General features: G+C 45.6%; 1 protein-coding gene across 1 annotated transcript in view; it reads left to right on the top strand.

The window, feature by feature from the left end:
- The window catches only part of iqsec3a (IQ motif and Sec7 domain ArfGEF 3a), a 171,371-nt gene that overhangs the window by 121,130 nt on the left and 30,878 nt on the right, over positions 1-19,363 (top strand). Inside the window, exons 7-8 of the mRNA XM_056277151.1 lie at positions 6,379-6,501; positions 16,415-16,581. Coding sequence (XP_056133126.1) covers positions 6,379-6,501; positions 16,415-16,581 — 290 coding nt within the window. The remainder of the gene's footprint in view (positions 1-6,378; positions 6,502-16,414; positions 16,582-19,363) is intronic.

Raw genomic sequence — 19,363 nt, 5'->3', positions numbered from 1 at the left:
CTCAAAATCCAGCTGTGCATCGCTGCAACCGACGGTAGACGCTTCCAGGCTATCGTTACTGCTAGCTAGCTTGACATGTGCTGTCGGAATGCCCTCCTCTTTTTGTTTAGCTTTTTTGGAAAAGCTACTTATTAGTGGGACATTTTTTATTGTGGTTGCTTCTTTCACTTTTCCTTTGTTTTCTGCTGCTTGGCAAGTTTTCCTGCACACTTCTCACTGATACAACCCAACTGATAGTGGGTCAGGTAAATTAACTCCACTGTTTTTAACCTTGACTTGGCTTAAGAAAAACTGATCTTGAATCTGTGCAATGTAAGCCACCTGCACTCCACGCCGACCCACCTTGACCATTAGACAATCTATACAGTGCATTGCCAATTGCTCACCACTCACCACTTGCCCAGCCATCTCACCAATAAAACAATCAATCATGAGTCTTAATTTTCATGGAAACAACTTTTATTTCATTATGATTGGACAATTATCAAGATCAAACGAGTGGGTTGAGCTTCGTGTCATATTTCTGTAGAGCCCGACATGAAAAATAAATAAATAAAAATAAATGCATACTTTTTTTTTCTCCCATTGTGGAGGGCCCTTTTGCACTCAGGGTCCCCTGGGCACGTGCCCAGATTGCCCATATGGTAGATCCGGCGGCGCTGCGAGGAACAAGAATAGCCTTTTAAGCCCGTCGACCCCACTTCAAACTGTAAAATTATTCAGAGCACGTGCCTTGTGGGATATATATTTTTCTCTCCATCTTTCATAGAGTGGTAACGTGGCAGCCGCAGCCATTGGAATGGAAATGATTTTGAAGAGGAATATGATAGAAGTGTGGCGAGTGTGTACGAAGACACTTTAGATAAAGTGTGGTGATGGGAGGGCTGGTGGAGAATAGTGGTCTAATAGCAAACGCACTTGTACCAATAACATGGAATTAGCCAAGTGTGAAGATTGCGAGTGCATATGTGCACGAGTGTGTGTGTTCCTTTGTGTTTGTGTATGTATGCTAATTTTCCTTTTTGTGTGTGTGTGCACATCTTAACTCTGTGCGTGTGTGTGTGTGCGTGCGTGCGTGCGTGCGTGCGTGCGTGCGTGCGTGCGTGCATGCATGCATATTCCTGGTTTATCTGTATGAGGGAAGGGGAGCAGTGTGTCAGTTTCCCCCATTTTTTTGATCCTCCTCTCCTTGTTGTATGCTGAATAGTTAGTGTTGTCACGCTCTCTAGCAGCACAACAGGCATAAATAACAACAGTTAAGATGTCTGAAGCCAATTAAAAGAATTTGTGGGTTCCCAGAAATGTGGTTTTCCTCAGACTCATCTAGCGGTAATGTAGAAGACTGTTTTCAGCCTGTCATCTGTCCACTAACTGCTGACAAGATGGTTCCATCTGGCCTGACGTCTTTTTATCTGTAGAGGTTGCTGTTGTGCGCTTGTGCATATACCAGTCGCTGTTGCTTTGCAAATGTGACATTTGTTCAGTGCAGTGCAGACAGATGTGTGCATTTGTCTGCCAGCTATACTGATCAACTGATCGCATGCGTGGCCTTGTAAGTATGCATGTACACCATGTTTGCCTGTGCGTGTCAGCCCGTCTGTATGAATTCTGTTTGAGCGTGTGGGGAGATGAGGGGTGGGGTACACTGACGTACTCTGCAAATCCATCTCCATCATCTTCGCAACGATTCGGAGTGGTAACCGGTGAGGAAGAAAAGAGATGATGATGAAGAGGATGTTGTTTTATATATATTCTAGGGACTTGTGTTTTTGCCATTATTATGTATTAGCAGAACTGACAGTAGATGCTATAGTAATAGATGGAGTAGTAGAAATAGGTGTAGCAGCGGTGGCAGTAATAGTAGTATGAGAGGGGTAGTAATAGCAGAGGAATCGGTTGTGGTAATCATAATAGTGTTAGTATTGAAAGTGTAGCGTTAGTATCATGGTATTAGTTATACTAGAAACAGAGGGTGTGCGAGTGACGTGGTGGTCTATTCTGTTGGCTACCAACATGGGGATTGCCAGTTCGAATCCCCGTGTTACCTCTGGCTTGGTCGAGCATCCCTACAGACGCAATTGGCCATATCTGCGGGTGTTAAGCCGGATGTGGGTATGTGTCTTGGTCGCCGCACTAGCACCTCCTCTGGTCAGTCGAGGTGCCTGTTCGGGGGGGGGGGACTGGGGGAACAGTGTGATCCTCCCATGTGCTACGTCCCCCCTGGTGAAACTCCTCACTGTCAGGTGAAAAGAAGCGGCTGGCGACTCCACATGTATCGGAGGAGGCATGTGGTAGTCCGCAGACCTCCCTGGATCAGCAGAGGGGGTGGAACAGTGACCAGGACAGCTTGGAAGAGTGGGGTAATTGGCCGGATACAATTGGGGAGAAAAAGAGGGGAAATCCCCCCATAAGAAAAGTTATAGAAACAGAATTGGCTGTTGCAGTTTTAATAACAGTGTTGGTAATGGCAGTATAATTGAGAATTGTGGTTGCTATAATATCAACAGTAGTGGTACAAGTAGTACTATTTGTGATGGCGGTACTGTAGGCGGCCTTTATAATACAGTCTGGGCATTTCAGAGACTGTAGCAGAGTCCACCGTAATCCAACACGCTGGTGTCAGACTATACTACAGTAGCGTCTGTTTAGCTGGCTCGGTTTTTCCTGCAGGAGCAGCATGTGTCACAGCCAAGTACTCACCTCATTACCTGCTCACTTCCAAGTAATCCATCTTGATTTGTGTACGTGAGTATGTGTGTAAGTTTGTGTGTTTTGGTTGTTTTGTGTGTACATGTGTGTTTTTAGGGTTCAAGCCCAAAGCACTTAAACCATATTGTTTTTGTGCTGGTTTATTACTACTATTATTATTATTATTATTATTATTATTATAATTCAGAAATGTTTGCACAAATTACTGTGAGATGGTAGAGACATGAGATTTTGCACATTGATTGGAAGTTGTGTGCTAGTGCTGCCCAAGAAACATGACCCCAATTGGCCTGATGGGGCACTATAATTAAAGGTCAAAATTTGGAACTTTGGAAAGTCATAACTCCTACACCGTGAGCCCGATTTAAATTAAACTTGGTACAGACAGACATCCATCTGTCCTCACTCTACAAATCTGCATCAAGAACCACTGAAGTCCGCCTGACTACATTTTCCTTCATTTTTAATTCTTAAAAAACACATTTTTGACATCTCCTCCTAAACTGTAGGTCCGATTGCTACAAAGTTTTCTGTGCATCATTATTGGGCCAAGTTTATCAAAACTGTATCACACTTGTTGATGTCTTATTTAGTTTTTAAGCTATTGACCAATTAACTTCAAAGGGGCGTGGCTCAGCACATAAATAGACCAAACTCAACAACTGTTGGGCCAATCATCACAAAACTCGTAGGATATGTCCACATAAGTACCTGAAACATACCCTGAAAGTTTCGTTTAAATCGACCACTAGGGGGCGCTACAAATGCAAAAAAATATGCATGGCATAACACAAATCAGACTAGAAATCAGAATCCCCCCCAATCATTACAAAACTCGCAGGATATGTTTCATAACAATGTTGAACAATGTGTGTAAAACTATTTTGAAATCGCTCAATAGGGGGCGCTGTTAGGCCAAATTCTGCCCGGGCTGCCAAAATGTGTCCAGGTGACGTCATTGCAATGTAATCGTGACAGCTTACATTTCGTGACCCTTTTTTTTTGGGGTTGCTAGCTACCTAGCTAACTTGTCATTGATGCCAAACAACATATAATAGCAAATATTGGACGTGTCATTTTAATAGAAAATAGGTTTATAGAACATCTTTATTGAAAATCTCGTCCACGCTACATAATGTTAGCTAGCTAGTTTGCTAACTCGCTAAAAAGATGATCAACCAGTAGATGAACTTTTGCCTAAAATTATGCTTTTCAAAAAACATATCCTAATATAAACAATTGCAAGTGGAATGTAAAAGGTGACCCTGCGCATGTATTGTATGATGTAGCTAAAAAGAGTACACTATTGAACCTACTTTTGCCTGCAATATTACAGACTCTACGAACAGCAGCGAGAGAGGAATGTCAGGAATGCGAGGTGTCACGATTGCATTGTGATGACGTCACCCGGACACATTTTGGCAGCCCGGACACAATTTCGCCTGACAGCGCCACCAGTTGCAAACATGTGCGTGGGCATAGTGCAAATTTGGCCATATTTTTAACTAAGCTGTTGAAGTTTTCAACTTCTAACGGTCTGTGTTGGTTTGAACCCTGGAATCACTGCTTGTGGCTATATTTTGTGTCTTTGTCTTCCATTCTAGCGTGTGTGTGTGTGTGTGTGTGTGTGTGTGTGTGTGTGTGTGTGTGTGTGTGTGTGTGTGTGTGTGTGTGTGTGTGTGTGTTTGCTGGTGCGGGCATCTGCAAGCTTGTGTTTCTTCACTCTTGCCTTCTAGCCTGTTCATTTGCAATAAGCAGAAGAGATTTTATTTTCACAGTGATATAGTTTTACAAATCAGCTCAAATCATTTGAACTTGATTAATAATTAATTGCAGGGCTCTAAAGTTGAAATGCATGCAGCACCGCTTGAAAATGAAAATAAAGCAATGATGAAAAACATGTAAAATTTTCAAAAATGAACATAGCATCTCAGTGTTCAGGTCCCAGGGAGTCCCGTTCACATGGATCATCCCATTTTTCCTCTGTTTGCAAATCTTTCGTGTAATATGCCTACATGAGCTTCATGGCTGCTGAGCACAAAGGCTGTGTGTCCACAAGAAATGTCTCTTAAAGAAATATGGCTAGTGTTAGCACTGGAGGTGAGCACTCGGGTAGCGCTGTGTGAAGAGTAGATATTAAGTGCTGGGAGGAGATGCTCGGTAGCTGTTGCAACACAATGAACTTAGTTTCACGATTTGTGCATGAAATGAAAAATACATGGGAGTTTTCTGTTTGTCAGCATTATTTATTGATTCAGTTTTGTTCACTTTTTTTTTCATTTTTGCATTCTACACTGACAAAGTAGCTCCAGCTTTTGTTTCTGTACTAGCTACGTTGTTCAACAAAGTAAAGGGGTAAAAGGGGGGGGGTTTATGAAGGGCATCATTTCACCTCCATCATTCTGCTGCTCTGAAAATGTCTCCGCATCACAAATTCCCAGAGATGAATACTTAAGATGAGCCCTAACCCCTGATTCATGTCTGAATTCAAAACGCTGTTATTATCATTTGATTTTTTTGGACTCCTTCAAAGCGGCTCTCCTCAAAGAAGTTAAAACTTTTCAAAACCATAACTCTCTTCCAAAGTCACCTTTCCGCGGAGGAGAAACCTCCTTCCGGCCGGACGATACTCGCCTTGTATCTGTCGCTCTGAACTCACCAGACAGGATATTTTTCTTTTTTAATTAAAGTCATTAAGCTGGGGTTTTCAGGTAATTGGAGGATTTTCTACTTCAAGGGGCTGGTGTGTGTGTGTGTGTGTGTGTGTGTGCAGTGTGTGATGTGGAGGACGTGTGTGACTTGGTGTTGCATTGGGTAGATAGACAACTCGGTCTTGGGTCTTCATTCATGGCTAATTGCAAACAGGGTGATGCTGCAACGAAGGAAAATGCTACTCTATCTATTTTTAATTGTAAGTCATAATTCACAGATTAACCCGACCCATCACAGCAGCGGCAGCAGACGCCTTATTAGTCTCAATGAGTTGTTCTGAATGCTAAACGCTCTCTGCACAGGTTTCAGTGACACTAATGTTGAAAATGATTGATATGATCATTTTGTTTGTTTTTTTGGTTGTCTGACTGAATTTCTTTCTTTCTTTCTTTCAGTTTTATTCACCCTTTATTCAGCCAGGCAAGTCATAGTGAACATGTTGGTATTGTTACACTCAGGCAGCAACATGCATGTAAAATGTACAGACAGACAGATAAAACAAACAAAAACAAAAATAAGCTGTCAAAATGCAATAAAGGTAGGTAGAGGAACATAGAGAGGACATAAAAAGCAATGACTAGCAATAAAAAAGTAATGATACCACAATTATGATAACTGTTGGTAACAGATGTTAGCTGTTAGAAAAGCAGTTTCAGGTATCCATGAGAAGGTCTCAGATAGCGGTCTTAAGTGTCGACGTGAGAATGAAACTGTCAGACTTTAGTGTTTGGGTCTTTTTTGCAGTTTATTCCAGATGAAAGGCCCAGTGAAGTGTTTTTGGGTTTGGGAATTTTCATTAGAATATGATTTTCCTATCTTTCTCAACTTTCAAGTATGCATCTTATCTGTTTATCTCCAACTTTGTCAACCACCGTTGAACTCGTTGTGTCAGTGTTTTCCTTGTCTGAACACCTTTCTCCTCCTTCTCGCCTCCCTCTCCGGCTTTCTGTCCATCAGTTGCGTTGTGGACGAGATGGACTTCTCGGGCATGGAGCTGGACGAGGCGCTCAGAAAGTTCCAGGCTCACATCCGTGTTCAGGGAGAAGCCCAGAAGGTGGAGCGGCTCATCGAGGCTTTCAGGTAATTTATTTAAGCAATGTTCAGCGCAGTGGTGCACTGGCCATCGGGCATACCAGGACAATTCCTGGTGGGCTAGTGGACCATCAAAAAATCCACACAGACCCCATGCCTGTTATTCGGGGCGCACATGAGAGCATGCTGTGTGCGTGTTCCAGGACTGGGCTCACTGGCCAATCACAACCAAGTTAGTTAATGCATGTTAACATTCAAGATGCAAAAGTAGCATGCAGGTGTGAGATGGCCAACCAAAGCCATGGGCAAGAAAATGCCAAAAAGTAAAGGAGGGGCAGAAAAATCCATTCATCCATCCATTATCCAAACCACTTATCCTGCTCTCAGGGTCGTGGGTGGAAAAAATTAGAGCAAAAAGGAAGCAGGCATTAGAAGCACCTGCTTTCAAATGTAAACAAGCACGAAACCATCCAGACCCACAGCGCACCTGTGCTACACGTGTAGGTGGAGCAAGGCAGTGTTAAATGTGAGAGGCGGGGGACCAGCAAGTAGCGATCATGTTCCAGGGATTAGTAATAGCCTAAAAATGTCATGAGTAAAACTAGGCTAACTACTATATAGCTAGCTAGCTATGGCATGTCCTCACCTCTGTAACAGTAGAGGCTAGTTCCCATCGATGCAGAGAACGGAAATGGAGTAGAGAATGGTCAACTGAGCATGCGCAAAATGCCTCTACCATGCCTCCACACACCCCACGTAGCATCTAGGCGCTAGGATTCTAGGAAGACCCACCCCTACTCTGCGTCTGATTAGCTAGCTTTAACCCTAACCCCGCCCTAACGCTAACCTTAACCTACCCAAACAACGGAGGCAACGAGTACTTGCGCATGCTCAGTTGACCGTTCTCTGCATCGATGGGAACTAGCCTCTACCCCTCTGTAACATTATTTGTTGACCTCCGTGTGTCCATACATCAGTTTTGAGCACGTCCTACTACACTTCCCTCTCAGCTCTTTGTGATGCATAGCCCACGATGGCAATTGCGCGTGCCTTGAGAAAAAAATTGACATACTGCTTGTACATCAGCACCCTCTAGTGGCCAGCAACGCTATTTAAGAGGAGCAGAGTGAAGCAGTAAATGGATGTTAAATTATAGGCTAGGCTACATGTTCAGTTAAAACTGCTGTAACTTGTGGTTACAAAACGACCCCACTGATACTACTTGTTACTATTTAAGCCATGCTGATGGCGTGTTAGAATATAAATATGTGCCTGCCGAAATATGTCCTGGAATAGACGTATGCTACTTTCACTTGCAAAAGCAAGCAAGCAACATTTTATTTATATAGCACTTTTTAAAAACATACAGTTACAAAATGCTCTACACTCAATTCACAAAAAATGCATAAATACGTAAAATAAATTAAATGAATATAAAGACACGGCCTGGTTGGGGATGAGTTGTTGCCTCAAATGAAGGAGTTCAAGTATCTCGGGGTCTTGTTCACGAGTGAGGGTAGGATGGAGCGGGAGATTGTCAGGCGGATTGGTGCAGCATCAGCAGTAGTGCGGACGTTGTACCGGACCGTTGTGGTAAAGAAGGAGATGAGCCGGAAGGCAAAGCTCTCAATTTACCAGTCAGTCTTCGTTCCAACCTTCACCTATGGACATGAGCTTTGGGTAGTGACCAAAAGGGTGAGATCGTGGATACAAGTGGCTGAAATGAGTTTCCTCCGTAGGGTGTCTGGGCTCAGCCTTAGAGATAGGGGGAGGAGCTCGGACATCCGGAGGGAGCTCGGAGTAGAACCGCTGCTCCTTTGCGTCGAAAGGAGCCAGTTGAGGTGGTTCGGGCATCTGATTATGATGCCTCCTGAGGGCCGTCCTTTGGAGGTTTACCGGGCATATTCAACTGGGAGGAGACCCCAGGGTAGACCCAGAACTCGCTGGAGGGACTACATGTCCAATCTGGCCTGGGAATGCCTTGGGATCCCCCAGGAGGAGCTGGAGGGCATTGCTGAGGAGAGGGATGTCTGGAGTGCCCTACTTAGCTTGCTGCCACCGCGACCCGACCCTGGAGAAGCGGCTGATGATGAATGAATAAATGAATAAAGACATGGCATAGGAGTAACAGACCAAGCTAAATATGAAACAAAACAGAAGTCAGGGGTGGGACTCTATAAAAAGGCTTGCCTGAAAAGATGGGTTTTTAGAAGCTGCTTAAAAGAGTCCAAAGATTCAGTGAATTTAATGGATTGGGGAAGATTATTCCAGAGGCTTGGGGCTAAAACTGCAAAGGCGCGGTCACCTTTAGTTTTGCAGTTGGAGTGAGGGATGGATAAAGGACTGAGATTTGAGGATCGAGTAGTTGGGAAGTGGAATGAGAAGATCAGAAATATAACTGGGGGCAAGATCATGTAGTGCTTTAAATGTAGTCAATAAGATCTTGAGTCTGAATTTTACAGGAAGCCAATGGAGGGATACAAGAATAGGAGTAATGTGGGACCTACGGCTAGTTCTAGTTAGTAGTCTAGCAGCTGCATTCTGAACCAACTGTAGACGAGTTAAAAGTAGCTTGGTTGAGGCCAGAGAAGAGGGAATTACAGTAATCTAGACGGAAGAAAATGAAAGTGTGAATTAATTTTTCGATATCCTTAAAAGACAAAATATTTCTGATTTTTGCAACACTCCATAGCCGAAGAAAACAGGATTGGACAGACTTAGTAACATGGTGATCGAAAGATGTTCAGGTCAAAGGTGATGCCAGGATTTTTAGCGGTAGGTTTGATGAAGTGGACCAATAAACTGATCAACTGCAGTGGCAAAGTTCTCAGGACCAATTAAGAGAACTTCAGTTTTGTCAGTTGGTCAAAAGCCTGTCAACCATAAAAGACTATATCATTACCAGCACGGACTAAGGCCCTAAATCTAGTGGTCTATGTCCTGTAATTACATTACCCCCACCCCCAATGGTAACTGACTCATATATATTGTACATATGTAATCAACCCTCACCAATCCCCCCCCCCCAGTCCCAGTGGATAAGTCCAGGGCTGAATGTCTTTCCCAGTACGCCCCTGGTTCAGCGTGTGGTGTGGTGTGGTGTCAGAGGTATTATTTGGTTCAATGTGAAAAGGAACTTGGACTTCACCTGTTATTTTCATTAAAAAAAAAGTTTATTTTATACAAATCAGCCTGTCCTTTTTGCTACTGGCTTTAACTTGTGGGGTGACATACAGTTGCTATTTAGTGATAACGTATTAATCAACGAGAATGACAGTGCCTTTTCCATCATGGCCGCTAATAGCCTGCAAATTTATGTATCACAGGAAACAGCTTTGCAGGGAGAGAAAAACAAATGCTGAAGGCTAGATGTTTAAATGTCTGGTATAAATGTCTCGCCGGATGCAAACAAACCTCAATTTAACTTTCTGGAATCCATATTTCTATTGTGACATAACTCTGAATGGGCTCATGTAAGAATTAGTGTGAACATGTTTTGAAATACCAACGTCGCCGCGGGGTTTTACCTGTGTGTAGAAAGGACGGTTGGAACTATCTTTGAGATGCATTTGCACATATTGCAGATAATGAAATATTCCTATATATCAGTGTTTGAGGGCAGACAAGAAGTGGGACTGACTGAGAGGTGGAGATGTTGTTCTTTGCCCCCCCCCCTTTCTTCTTATCTCTGTCCAGTGGTCGCCTGCATTTGATCACGTGCGTGCGGACGTGCCCTGTTCGCAATGGTCTGACCAGATTGAGACCTTGCTCAGAAAACACATCTTTCCCCCTTTCATTGTGTTAAAACCTGAAACCACCTACCTTGTGGGGAAATTTTTTGGGTCCCCATGAGGAAAAAGGTTTATTTTGGGGTTAGGACTTGGTTTTAGGGTTAAGGTTAGAATTAGGATTAGGGTAAGGGTTAAGGTTAGGCATGTAGTTATGATGGTTAAGGTTAGGGTTAAGGGCTAGAGAATGAATGTAGTCAATGAGGGGGTCCCCAAAAGTACAGGGTGTGGGTGTGTGTGTGCAGCTAACCTCACAAACTACTAGACCTCTCAGCCTAAAGTTTTTTGTGCACGGTTATGACTGTATGATGAAGAACCTCTCGTGGTTGCAGTGATTACAAGTCTTTGAAAAACGTTTGTTCTCACTATCGCTGCTCCCTCTCTCCATTCACTCTCTAGTTAGCTCAACAAACACTGCTTCCTGTCACTGCCCGATCTGAGTCAACCATTTGCATGTGGGACTCACATCTACAGCTGAGTCAGATTGGATAGCAACAGTGCCAACACCATAACCTTATTTAATCAGATATGAGTCTCGAAAGTAAACGAGAAGTTGATCGTATTCGCAAGCAGTAATCATTCACTGTTGATCTCAGCATAGAGAACTCGAGGAAAACTGGATGAACCAAAATAATTTGCCTTTTTTATTTCGCTGCAACGCCGAAGTGCCATAGTCTCCAAACTCCTTCCTCTTTTCCTCATGCCTGGCAGCTCCATATTCAACATCCTTCTCCCAATATACCCAGCATCTCTCCTCCACACATGCCCAAGCCATCTCAGTCTTGCCTTTCTTGCTTTGTCTACAACCGTCCAACCTGAGCGGTCCCTCTAATATACTCGTTCCTAATCCTGTCCTTCATCACTCCAATGAAAATCTTAGCATCTTCAGCTCTACCACCTCAGCTCTGCCTCCTGTCTTTTCGTCAGTACCACTGTCTCCAAACCATATAACATAGCTGGTCTCACAACCATCTTGTAAACCTTCCCTTTAACTCTTGCTGGTACCCTTCTGTTGCAAATCACTCCTGACACTCTTCTCCACCCACTCCACCCTGCCGTACTCTCTTCTTCACCTCTCTTCTGCACTCTCCGTTACTTTGGACGGTTGACCCAAGTATTTAAACTCATACATCTTCATCATCTCTACTTCTTGCATCCTGACCATTCCACTGTCCTCCCTCTCATTCACACATAGGTATTCTGTCTTGCTCCTACTGACTTCATTCCTCTTCTCTCCAGTGCATACTTCCACCTCTCCAGCTTTCCTCAACCTGTACCCAACTCTTGCTACAGATCACAATGTCATCTGCAAACATCATGGTCCACAGAGACTCCTGCCTGATCTCGTCCGTCAGCCTGTCCATCACCATTGCAGACAAGAAAGTGCAAAAGTCTTATACAGGCAGGAGAAAACACTGGTTTTTCTGTCCGTGTTTGTGTGTACAGAAAAGGGGAGCTGCGTACGCTTGGCAGAGATCTGCACTCTACTGAGTGCACTCCTCGAGTTTTTTTTTTTAAATTATTTTGAGCTACTGTTTGTGATGTGAACTCAGCTCCTGCGGCACTCTGAACACAGCAGGGATCCTAGACAAACATGCTAAAGAGGGAATAAACAGGCATCCAGACACCAACGGAGCCAAACAGCCATTCATCACCAGCTATATGTATGCTGGTTGCAAACAGAAACAAAATTACACGCTGATGCGTACAAACACATACACAAACTCACACGCATACTCACACATACACACACTGTGTGACACATACACACACACAAACACACAGATGCAGCCAACATATCTGGGCTGTTGCAGAAGCCTTGTAATATTAGGCATTACCCCAGTGTGAGTGAGTGTGAGTGTAAATATGCATGCAGGGTTTTGGCATGCCACTGGTTTTTGCCGTAGGGCCCATTGCTGCCGCCCTCCAACTCCTAACATGACTACTGCATGCATGCACACACACACATACACATGTATATGCCACACGCATCCTTCACTCCGCCCATCTCTCTCCATCAATCCTGCCCCCATCTGAATAAAGGTTTGAGACTGGAAAATGATTTGCATTGCGGCTCTGGCGCCGTGTGTTAATATTTAACTGCTTTCCCCGTACCTTGTTGTGTTACAACCACCTGTCATCGTTGACAGTGTGCCCAGTGAGGAGAAAAAAGGTGGCATTGTCACAGTCCTGGGCAGGGAGGTTGGCACGGGCAATGTTTGGACATCAGGCTTGCACTGCATGTTACCAGGAGGGAGATAAGGGCTGAGGAGAGACAAAATGGAAAAGGAACAGGGTGGAGAGAGAGAAAGGATAGAGCAAGAAGGGTTTATAAATAACCACCGTTGCATAACCACCACTGCCTCTCTCTGCTGTCTCCCCTGCTCCTGGGCTTTGATATCCCTCCAAACATAGAGAGAGAGAGAGAGAGAGAGAGAGAGAGAGAGAGAGAGAGAGAGAGAGAGAGAGAGAGAGAGAGAGAGAGAGAGAGAGAGAGAGAGAAGAGAGAGGAGAGAGAGAGAGAGAGAGAGAGAGAGAGAGAGAGAGAGAGAGAGAGAGAGAGAGAGAGAGAGAGAGAGAGAGAGAGAGAGAGAGAGAGAGAGAGAGAGAGAGAGAGAGAGAGAGAGAGAGAGAGAGAGAGAGAGAGAGAGAGAGAGAGAGAGAGAGAGAGAGAGAGAGAGAGAGAGAGAGAGAGAGAGAGAGAGAGAGGAGAGAGAGAGAGAGAGAGAGAGAGAGAGAGAGAGAGAGAGAGAGAGAGAGAGAGAGAGAGAGAGAGAGAGAGGGGTGGAAGAGAGATCTCAGGAGAAAGTAGAGGATATTTGAAGTTGCTGTAGTAAAATAAGCAGGCGGCAGCCAAAATATCCGCTGCGTCAGTGTACTAATGAATGAACAAATACAGTCAGCCCGTTTTCCAGTCTGTCACATTCCGAAATCAAATTTCATCGTTGCACTCACTCCATATTTTCTAACTTGGTATGGTCTAAATGGAGGGAGAGTGTGCCGAGTTGCTTTTCATGTTTACTCCAATTCTGTATATGCTCAGCATGGTGTAACAGTCCCACCACTTTTGCCCATATTTGCATATATCCCATATTTGAGGTGGCAATCTCACAAGCAGCAAATAGTTTTTGGACGGGCGTCTGGGTGGCATAGTGGTCTAATCCGTTGCCTTCCAGCACGAGGGATCACCGGTTCGAATCCCCATATTACCTCCGGCTCGGTCTGGCTTCCCTACAGACACAATTGGCCGTGTCTGCGGGTTGGAAGCCAGAGGTGAGTATGTATCCTGGTCACTGCACTAGCGCCTCCTCTGGTTGGTCGGGGCGCCTGTTTAGGGGGGAGGGGGAACTGGGGGGAATAGCGTGATCCTCCCATGTGCTACGTCCCCCTGGTGAAACTCCTCATTGTCAGGTGAAAAGAAGCGGCTGGCGACTCCACATGTATTGGAGGAGGCATGTGGTAGTCTGCATCCCTCCCCGGATCAGCAGAGGGGGTGGAGCAGCGACCGGGACAGCGTGAAAGAGTGGGGTAATTGGCCGGATGCAACTGGGGAGAAAAAGGTGGAACCCCCCCCCCCCCAAAAAAAGTGTTTTTGCACAGGTATCTTATTTAGAAAAGCCACCTTAATAGATGATGCTTCATCCATCTTCAGCGTGCCATAATACAAAGAGCGGTTTTGGTAGGCAACATCAACTGCCAAAAGCCAAAACTCACAAGCCCATTCACAATTAGCCAATGAGCAGCATAACGATCTCCTTTTTTCACAGAGGGGCGGCACTCTGGTGCACTGAAAGGAGAAAGTGCAGCTTTCTCCCCATGGTGCCACATTAGGCTTTCTCAGCCGAGGGTGTAATTACTGGTCTGTGTTGATTCAGGGTTTCACAGCCGAGGTTTTGAATAAACACATGTCCTACATGCCTGTGATTACCAGGCACGAAAATAGACACACACAACACCTCACACACACACACAACCAAACGCTCTATGTACACACAGTCTCACAACACAGACACACACATATACGTAGGACACAAGCACAGACTGTCATAGGGATTTGGTTTATTTGTCATGATCTTGTAAACCCTGAAATGGGTTTAAGTGTTGTAATGCATGTGACAAGCATAGAGTAAATGTATGTGTACAAACTGTGTGTGTGTGTGTACCTGTGTTTGTGGTTGTGGGTGTGTGTATTCATCCCCCATCTCACAGAGATGTGGCTCTCAATCATGTGCAGCTCGGTGGGCGCGTGACTTAGGGGACAGGGGACCCCTGCCTTGAAATGATGATCAATTAACCTTACAATTACAGTTTACACTTCAGTTGATGGCTCATAGGTTGCTTGCTCTCTCTCTCTCTCTCTCTCTCTCTCTCTCTCTCTCGCTCTCGCTCTCCCTCTCTCTCGCTCGCTCTCTCAAGGACAAATGGGGTGCTGGGAGATCATCATTTGTCTCTCTCCTCTTGGTGTGCGCACACACGCGCGCAGCGCACACACACACACACACACACACACACACACACACACACACACAGATGTCTATGTCTGTGTTGGTTAGATGAGTGATTCTTATAATCTCCTTGCTCAGCAGGACAGACAGACAGGAAGTGATGCAGCCTGTTTCGAGGGGGCACCCAGCAAGGCAGATTTGGCTAATTGTGACTGAGACAGCTCACGGCAACAGCCATAAAATGGCCTTTAGCAGATTTCAACACGCTTATTTGTGGCGTGCACCGCAATTATTATTATTTTTGATTTTCCCCCTTTTTCCCCCCAGTTGTATCTGTCCAATTACCCCACTCTTCCGAGCTGTCCCGGTCGCTGCTCCACCCCCTCTGCCCATCCGGGAAGGGCTGCAGACTACCACATGCCTCCTCCAATACATGTGGAGTCGCCAGCCGCTTCAGTGAGGAGTTTCACTAGGGGGATGTAGCGCGTGGGAGGATCAGGCTATTCCCCCCAGTTCCCCCTCCCCTCCGAACATGCACCCCGACCTAACAGAGGAGGCGCTAGTGCACAGATGACTCAGCCGCTCCGTCACATCATTCCCCTCCTCCCGGAGGTTGGCAATGTGTTGCAATCTGGAAAGGTAATCTGCTATCACATTGGCCTTGCCTGATTGGTGTCGGATTGTGAACCTGAAGGGCTGGAGTGAGAGGTACCTTCAAATAAGGTGGCTGTTGTGGTCCTTCATAGAGTTGATCCAGGTGAGAGCTCTGTGGTCAGTTTCCAGATCAAATTCCCGCCCAAGTAAGCAGTATTGCAGGCTGTCCAGTGCCCACTTAATGTCCAGGGCCTCTTTTTCCACATTGGAATACCTGGTCTTGGTCAAGCACCTGATCCTGGTCTAGCACCTGGTCGCTGCACTAGCGCAACCAGGTGCTAGACCAGGACACATACCCACATCTGGCTTCCCACCCGCAGACGCAGCCAATTGTGTCTGTAGGGATGCCCAACCAAGCCAGAGGTAACACGGGGATTCGAACCAGCGAGCCCCATGTTGGTAGCACTGCAATTATTTTGAAGTTTATGTAGTATTGACCGTGTTCAAACTAAACAGCCATTCAAAAAGTAAAGGCCTGCTATATTTCCCTTCTGTGGGAGCAGCAGACCACTTTCTTCCTCATCTAGTATTTCCCTCCTGTCCTCTGCATGCGCCATGTCTTATCTCCCCCGTGTCATTCCCCTCTACTATTATTTACTCCTCTCTCTCTCCCTCTTATTTCCCCCATTCATCTTTGAATCTGTTGCCCTCCCTCTTCCATTTACCCATTTCCCTCTCAAATGTCACTTTTCACTTTACTCGCCGATTCTTTTCAATTTGTTGATCTGTGTGAAACTTACTGCCTCACTTTGCCTTCCTCTCTGTCACTCTATCAATCTGTCACAACCCCCTCCATCACTGCTCCCATTCATCACTCTGTTCCCTCAACTTCCCACTGATTTCTCACCCAAAATTGTTTGCCTTTTTGTCCCTCTGCTCCATGCTACCATCCATCTATTCACCCTGTCTCCTTGCCTTCCCCCCCTCCCCTCACGTCTTCTTTTCATCTCCCGTGCTGCATCTGCCCTCCTTCCCTACCTCTGTCCTTCCCATTCCCATCTCGCTTAACTTTAAACTCTTTCTAATGTATCCCCCATTCCTTCCATCATGCCTCTCTCCCCGTCTCTTTGACAGCCAGCGGTATTGCATGTGTAACCCAGACGTGGTGCAGCAGTTCCACAACCCAGACACCATCTTCATCCTGGCCTTCGCCATCATCCTGCTCAACACAGACATGTACAGCCCCAACATTAAGCCCGATCGCAAGATGATGCTTGAGGACTTCATACGCAACCTACGAGGTAAGGGACATTAACCAACCTGTGTGTGTGTGTGTGTGTGTGTGTGTGTGTGTGTGTGTGTGTGTGTGTGTGTGTGTGTGTGTGTGTGTGTGTGTGTGTGTGTGTGTGTGTTCTTGTGGATCGCCACCTTGCTGTGGTGGAGAAGCTTGCATGTACTAATGATCCCAAGAGCTATGCTGTGCGGAGCTTGGCTCCTGGTAGGGTCACCCAAGGCGGATAGGTCAAGGGGGAAGTTCCAGATGAAGCGGGATCCAACAAAGACCTCAACGGTGGAACTGGCGGAAGATGTCTCCAGGTCACAACAGCAGTGAAGGTGGATGAAGACTGCAACAGAAGGTGGTCCCCAATCGTCTTGGTTCTCCATGCCATTGGACTCTGGCCACCCCCTGCCAAGGACCGTGTGGTGGCTGCAGGTGTATCAGCCACTCCACGTAAAAAGCTGTCACGCACAGGCGTCCTCCCATGATGCGGCTCCAGGATCAGCCTCTACACCCACCTGAGGACCCAGAGGGAGGACAGTCATACTCGACCCCGAGTGACTGCTGATATGTGTGTGTGTGTGTGCGCGCGCGCATGTGTGTGTGCGCACATGCATGAGAATGCGTGCACAAATGTACCTGTGGTAGATGTATGCTGACAAATGGGTGTAAAGGGCATCTGAAAGGAAGATAAATAGCATCACTTACATGGCACACTCTGATTAAGTACTCCAGCACTATGACTGAATATGTTTTAGCGTGTACTAATGTGTGTATGTGTGAGGATGTGTGTCACCTGATAATAGGAAGGTCAATTGACTGGGGAGAAAATTATGAGAAAAGATAATTCAAGATAAAAATAGCGGACGGAGAGAAAGCAGTGAGAGATTACAGCATTTATTACCTTTAGTACTGCACCTTGGGCAAGGAAAAATGGATGGGTGATAGAAACAACACACCAATACGTGGTTCTCACCGGACTTTGCATCTTGTTTTGTCACCATAGCCTCCGTCGAGACAGCTCATAGATGTGAACTAAAGTTCCCAGTAGGTGGCTGGCTGGGCAGATAGGCAAGCAGCCTTATGAGTCAGCTGGTCCCGATTTGAATCCGGGAATAGCTGGGCAAATTCTCTCACTTCTCACAACTACCATTGAGTTGCGCTCAAGCAAGGGACATTACTCCCATCTCCCAACTCGCGCGGTTGAGCTACTCTGTGGCCAACAGTAAGGCACCAAACTACACAGCGGTTTTTGGGGGAGCTCATTTTTTTGTGTTTAGGTATGTGACTCAGAAGGGACTCTCAATGAGTGATTTCAAATTAAACATCCATGACGCAGCATGAATATCAGAATCATGTTTATTGGCCATGTACGTTTGCACTACATGGAATTTGACTCCGGTTTCATAGCTCTCTGTATACTTAACATAGAATAACAACACTACAACACAACAATCTTTAGATATATACACAAGGATCGACTTGTACAGGTGAAATAAGAGGTGATAAAGTGCAATGGTGCAGAGAATCAGAGATACTGAAATAGATGTTAGCAGGTTACTTACATACATGCCTGAGGTAGATGGACATGACAGAGTAACCCATCCTAGCTGTGATCTGTGTAGCTAGGAGCAGTGGGGTGCCGCCTTCATGCTGCAACCGGGGACCAGCTCCAGTTCTTTTCCCATTGCCTTGGTCAGGGGCACAGACAGGAGTATAAACCCTAACACGCATGTTTTTTGATGGTGAGGGAAACCGGAATACCCGGAGAAAACCCACCGCAGACACGGGGAGAACATGCAAACTCCACACAGAGGACGACCTGGGATGACCCCCAAGGTTGGACAACCGCGGGGTTTGAACCCAGGACCCTCTTGCGGTGAGGAGCCAGCGTTAACCACTGGGCCACTGTGCCACCCATGTTCTCCCCGTGTATGTGGTGGATTTTCTCCGGGTGCTCCGGTTTCCCCCACCATCAAAAGAAACATGCATGTTAAGGTTTATACTCCTGTCTGTGCTCCTGACCAAGGCAATGGGAAAAGAACTGGAGTTGGTCCCTGGGCACAGCATGAAGGCGGCAGCCCACTGCTCCTGGCTACACAGATCACAGCTAGGATGGGTTAATTTGCAGTCAGTGGATTTCTGAATTTCCCCAAGGGGATTAATAAAGAAGAAAAAAAATTATATATATATATAATCTGTATGATTTTGCCACCATGTTTTGATGATGGTAGGAATAGCACAGCTTGATTTTCATGGCGACTGAGTGATGAACCCCCCCCCATTAAACTCACAATCTTTTCATTCAAGAATGCATGCACAACATTATTTACTGCTGCACAAAACAATATAGAAGTGCACATAGAAAAACTGTGGCAACAACAATTTTGTAATGAATATTTTAGATACTGTGAAAGAAATTAATATGAAGCATTACGGGTTATCATTTATTCATAAAGTCTGAAAAGACTTTTGTGTGAGCCGCTGGTTGTAATCTAGGGTCGGCTTGAACTCTCCGGGGAGGTAGGGAATTTCTGAAATTGGGGGGGTGGGAAGATGTTTCGTCTCTCCCTATATGCCCTGCTTGACTCTCTATGCCTGTTTTACTATGTTGGCCAAATCTGCTTTAAAGGAGGTCGTGTTATGTGGTACTACTAGGAGCTGTTGTGAGATAAATCATGTAGGGAGCGCTTCGAGGGGCCCCGAGTCTATATATGATACCGTTTCTCAGTGTCTGACCAATAGGCATAAAAACATGCATATTCATTATTTAGCTGAAGTTGACCAATGAGTCGACCTTTCTT

Source organism: Lampris incognitus, chromosome 3 (genome assembly GCF_029633865.1).
Source record: "Lampris incognitus isolate fLamInc1 chromosome 3, fLamInc1.hap2, whole genome shotgun sequence".
In the NCBI taxonomy this organism is placed as follows: Eukaryota; Metazoa; Chordata; class Actinopteri; order Lampriformes; family Lampridae; genus Lampris; species Lampris incognitus.
This window is presented reverse-complemented; position numbering and strand designations above follow the sequence as displayed.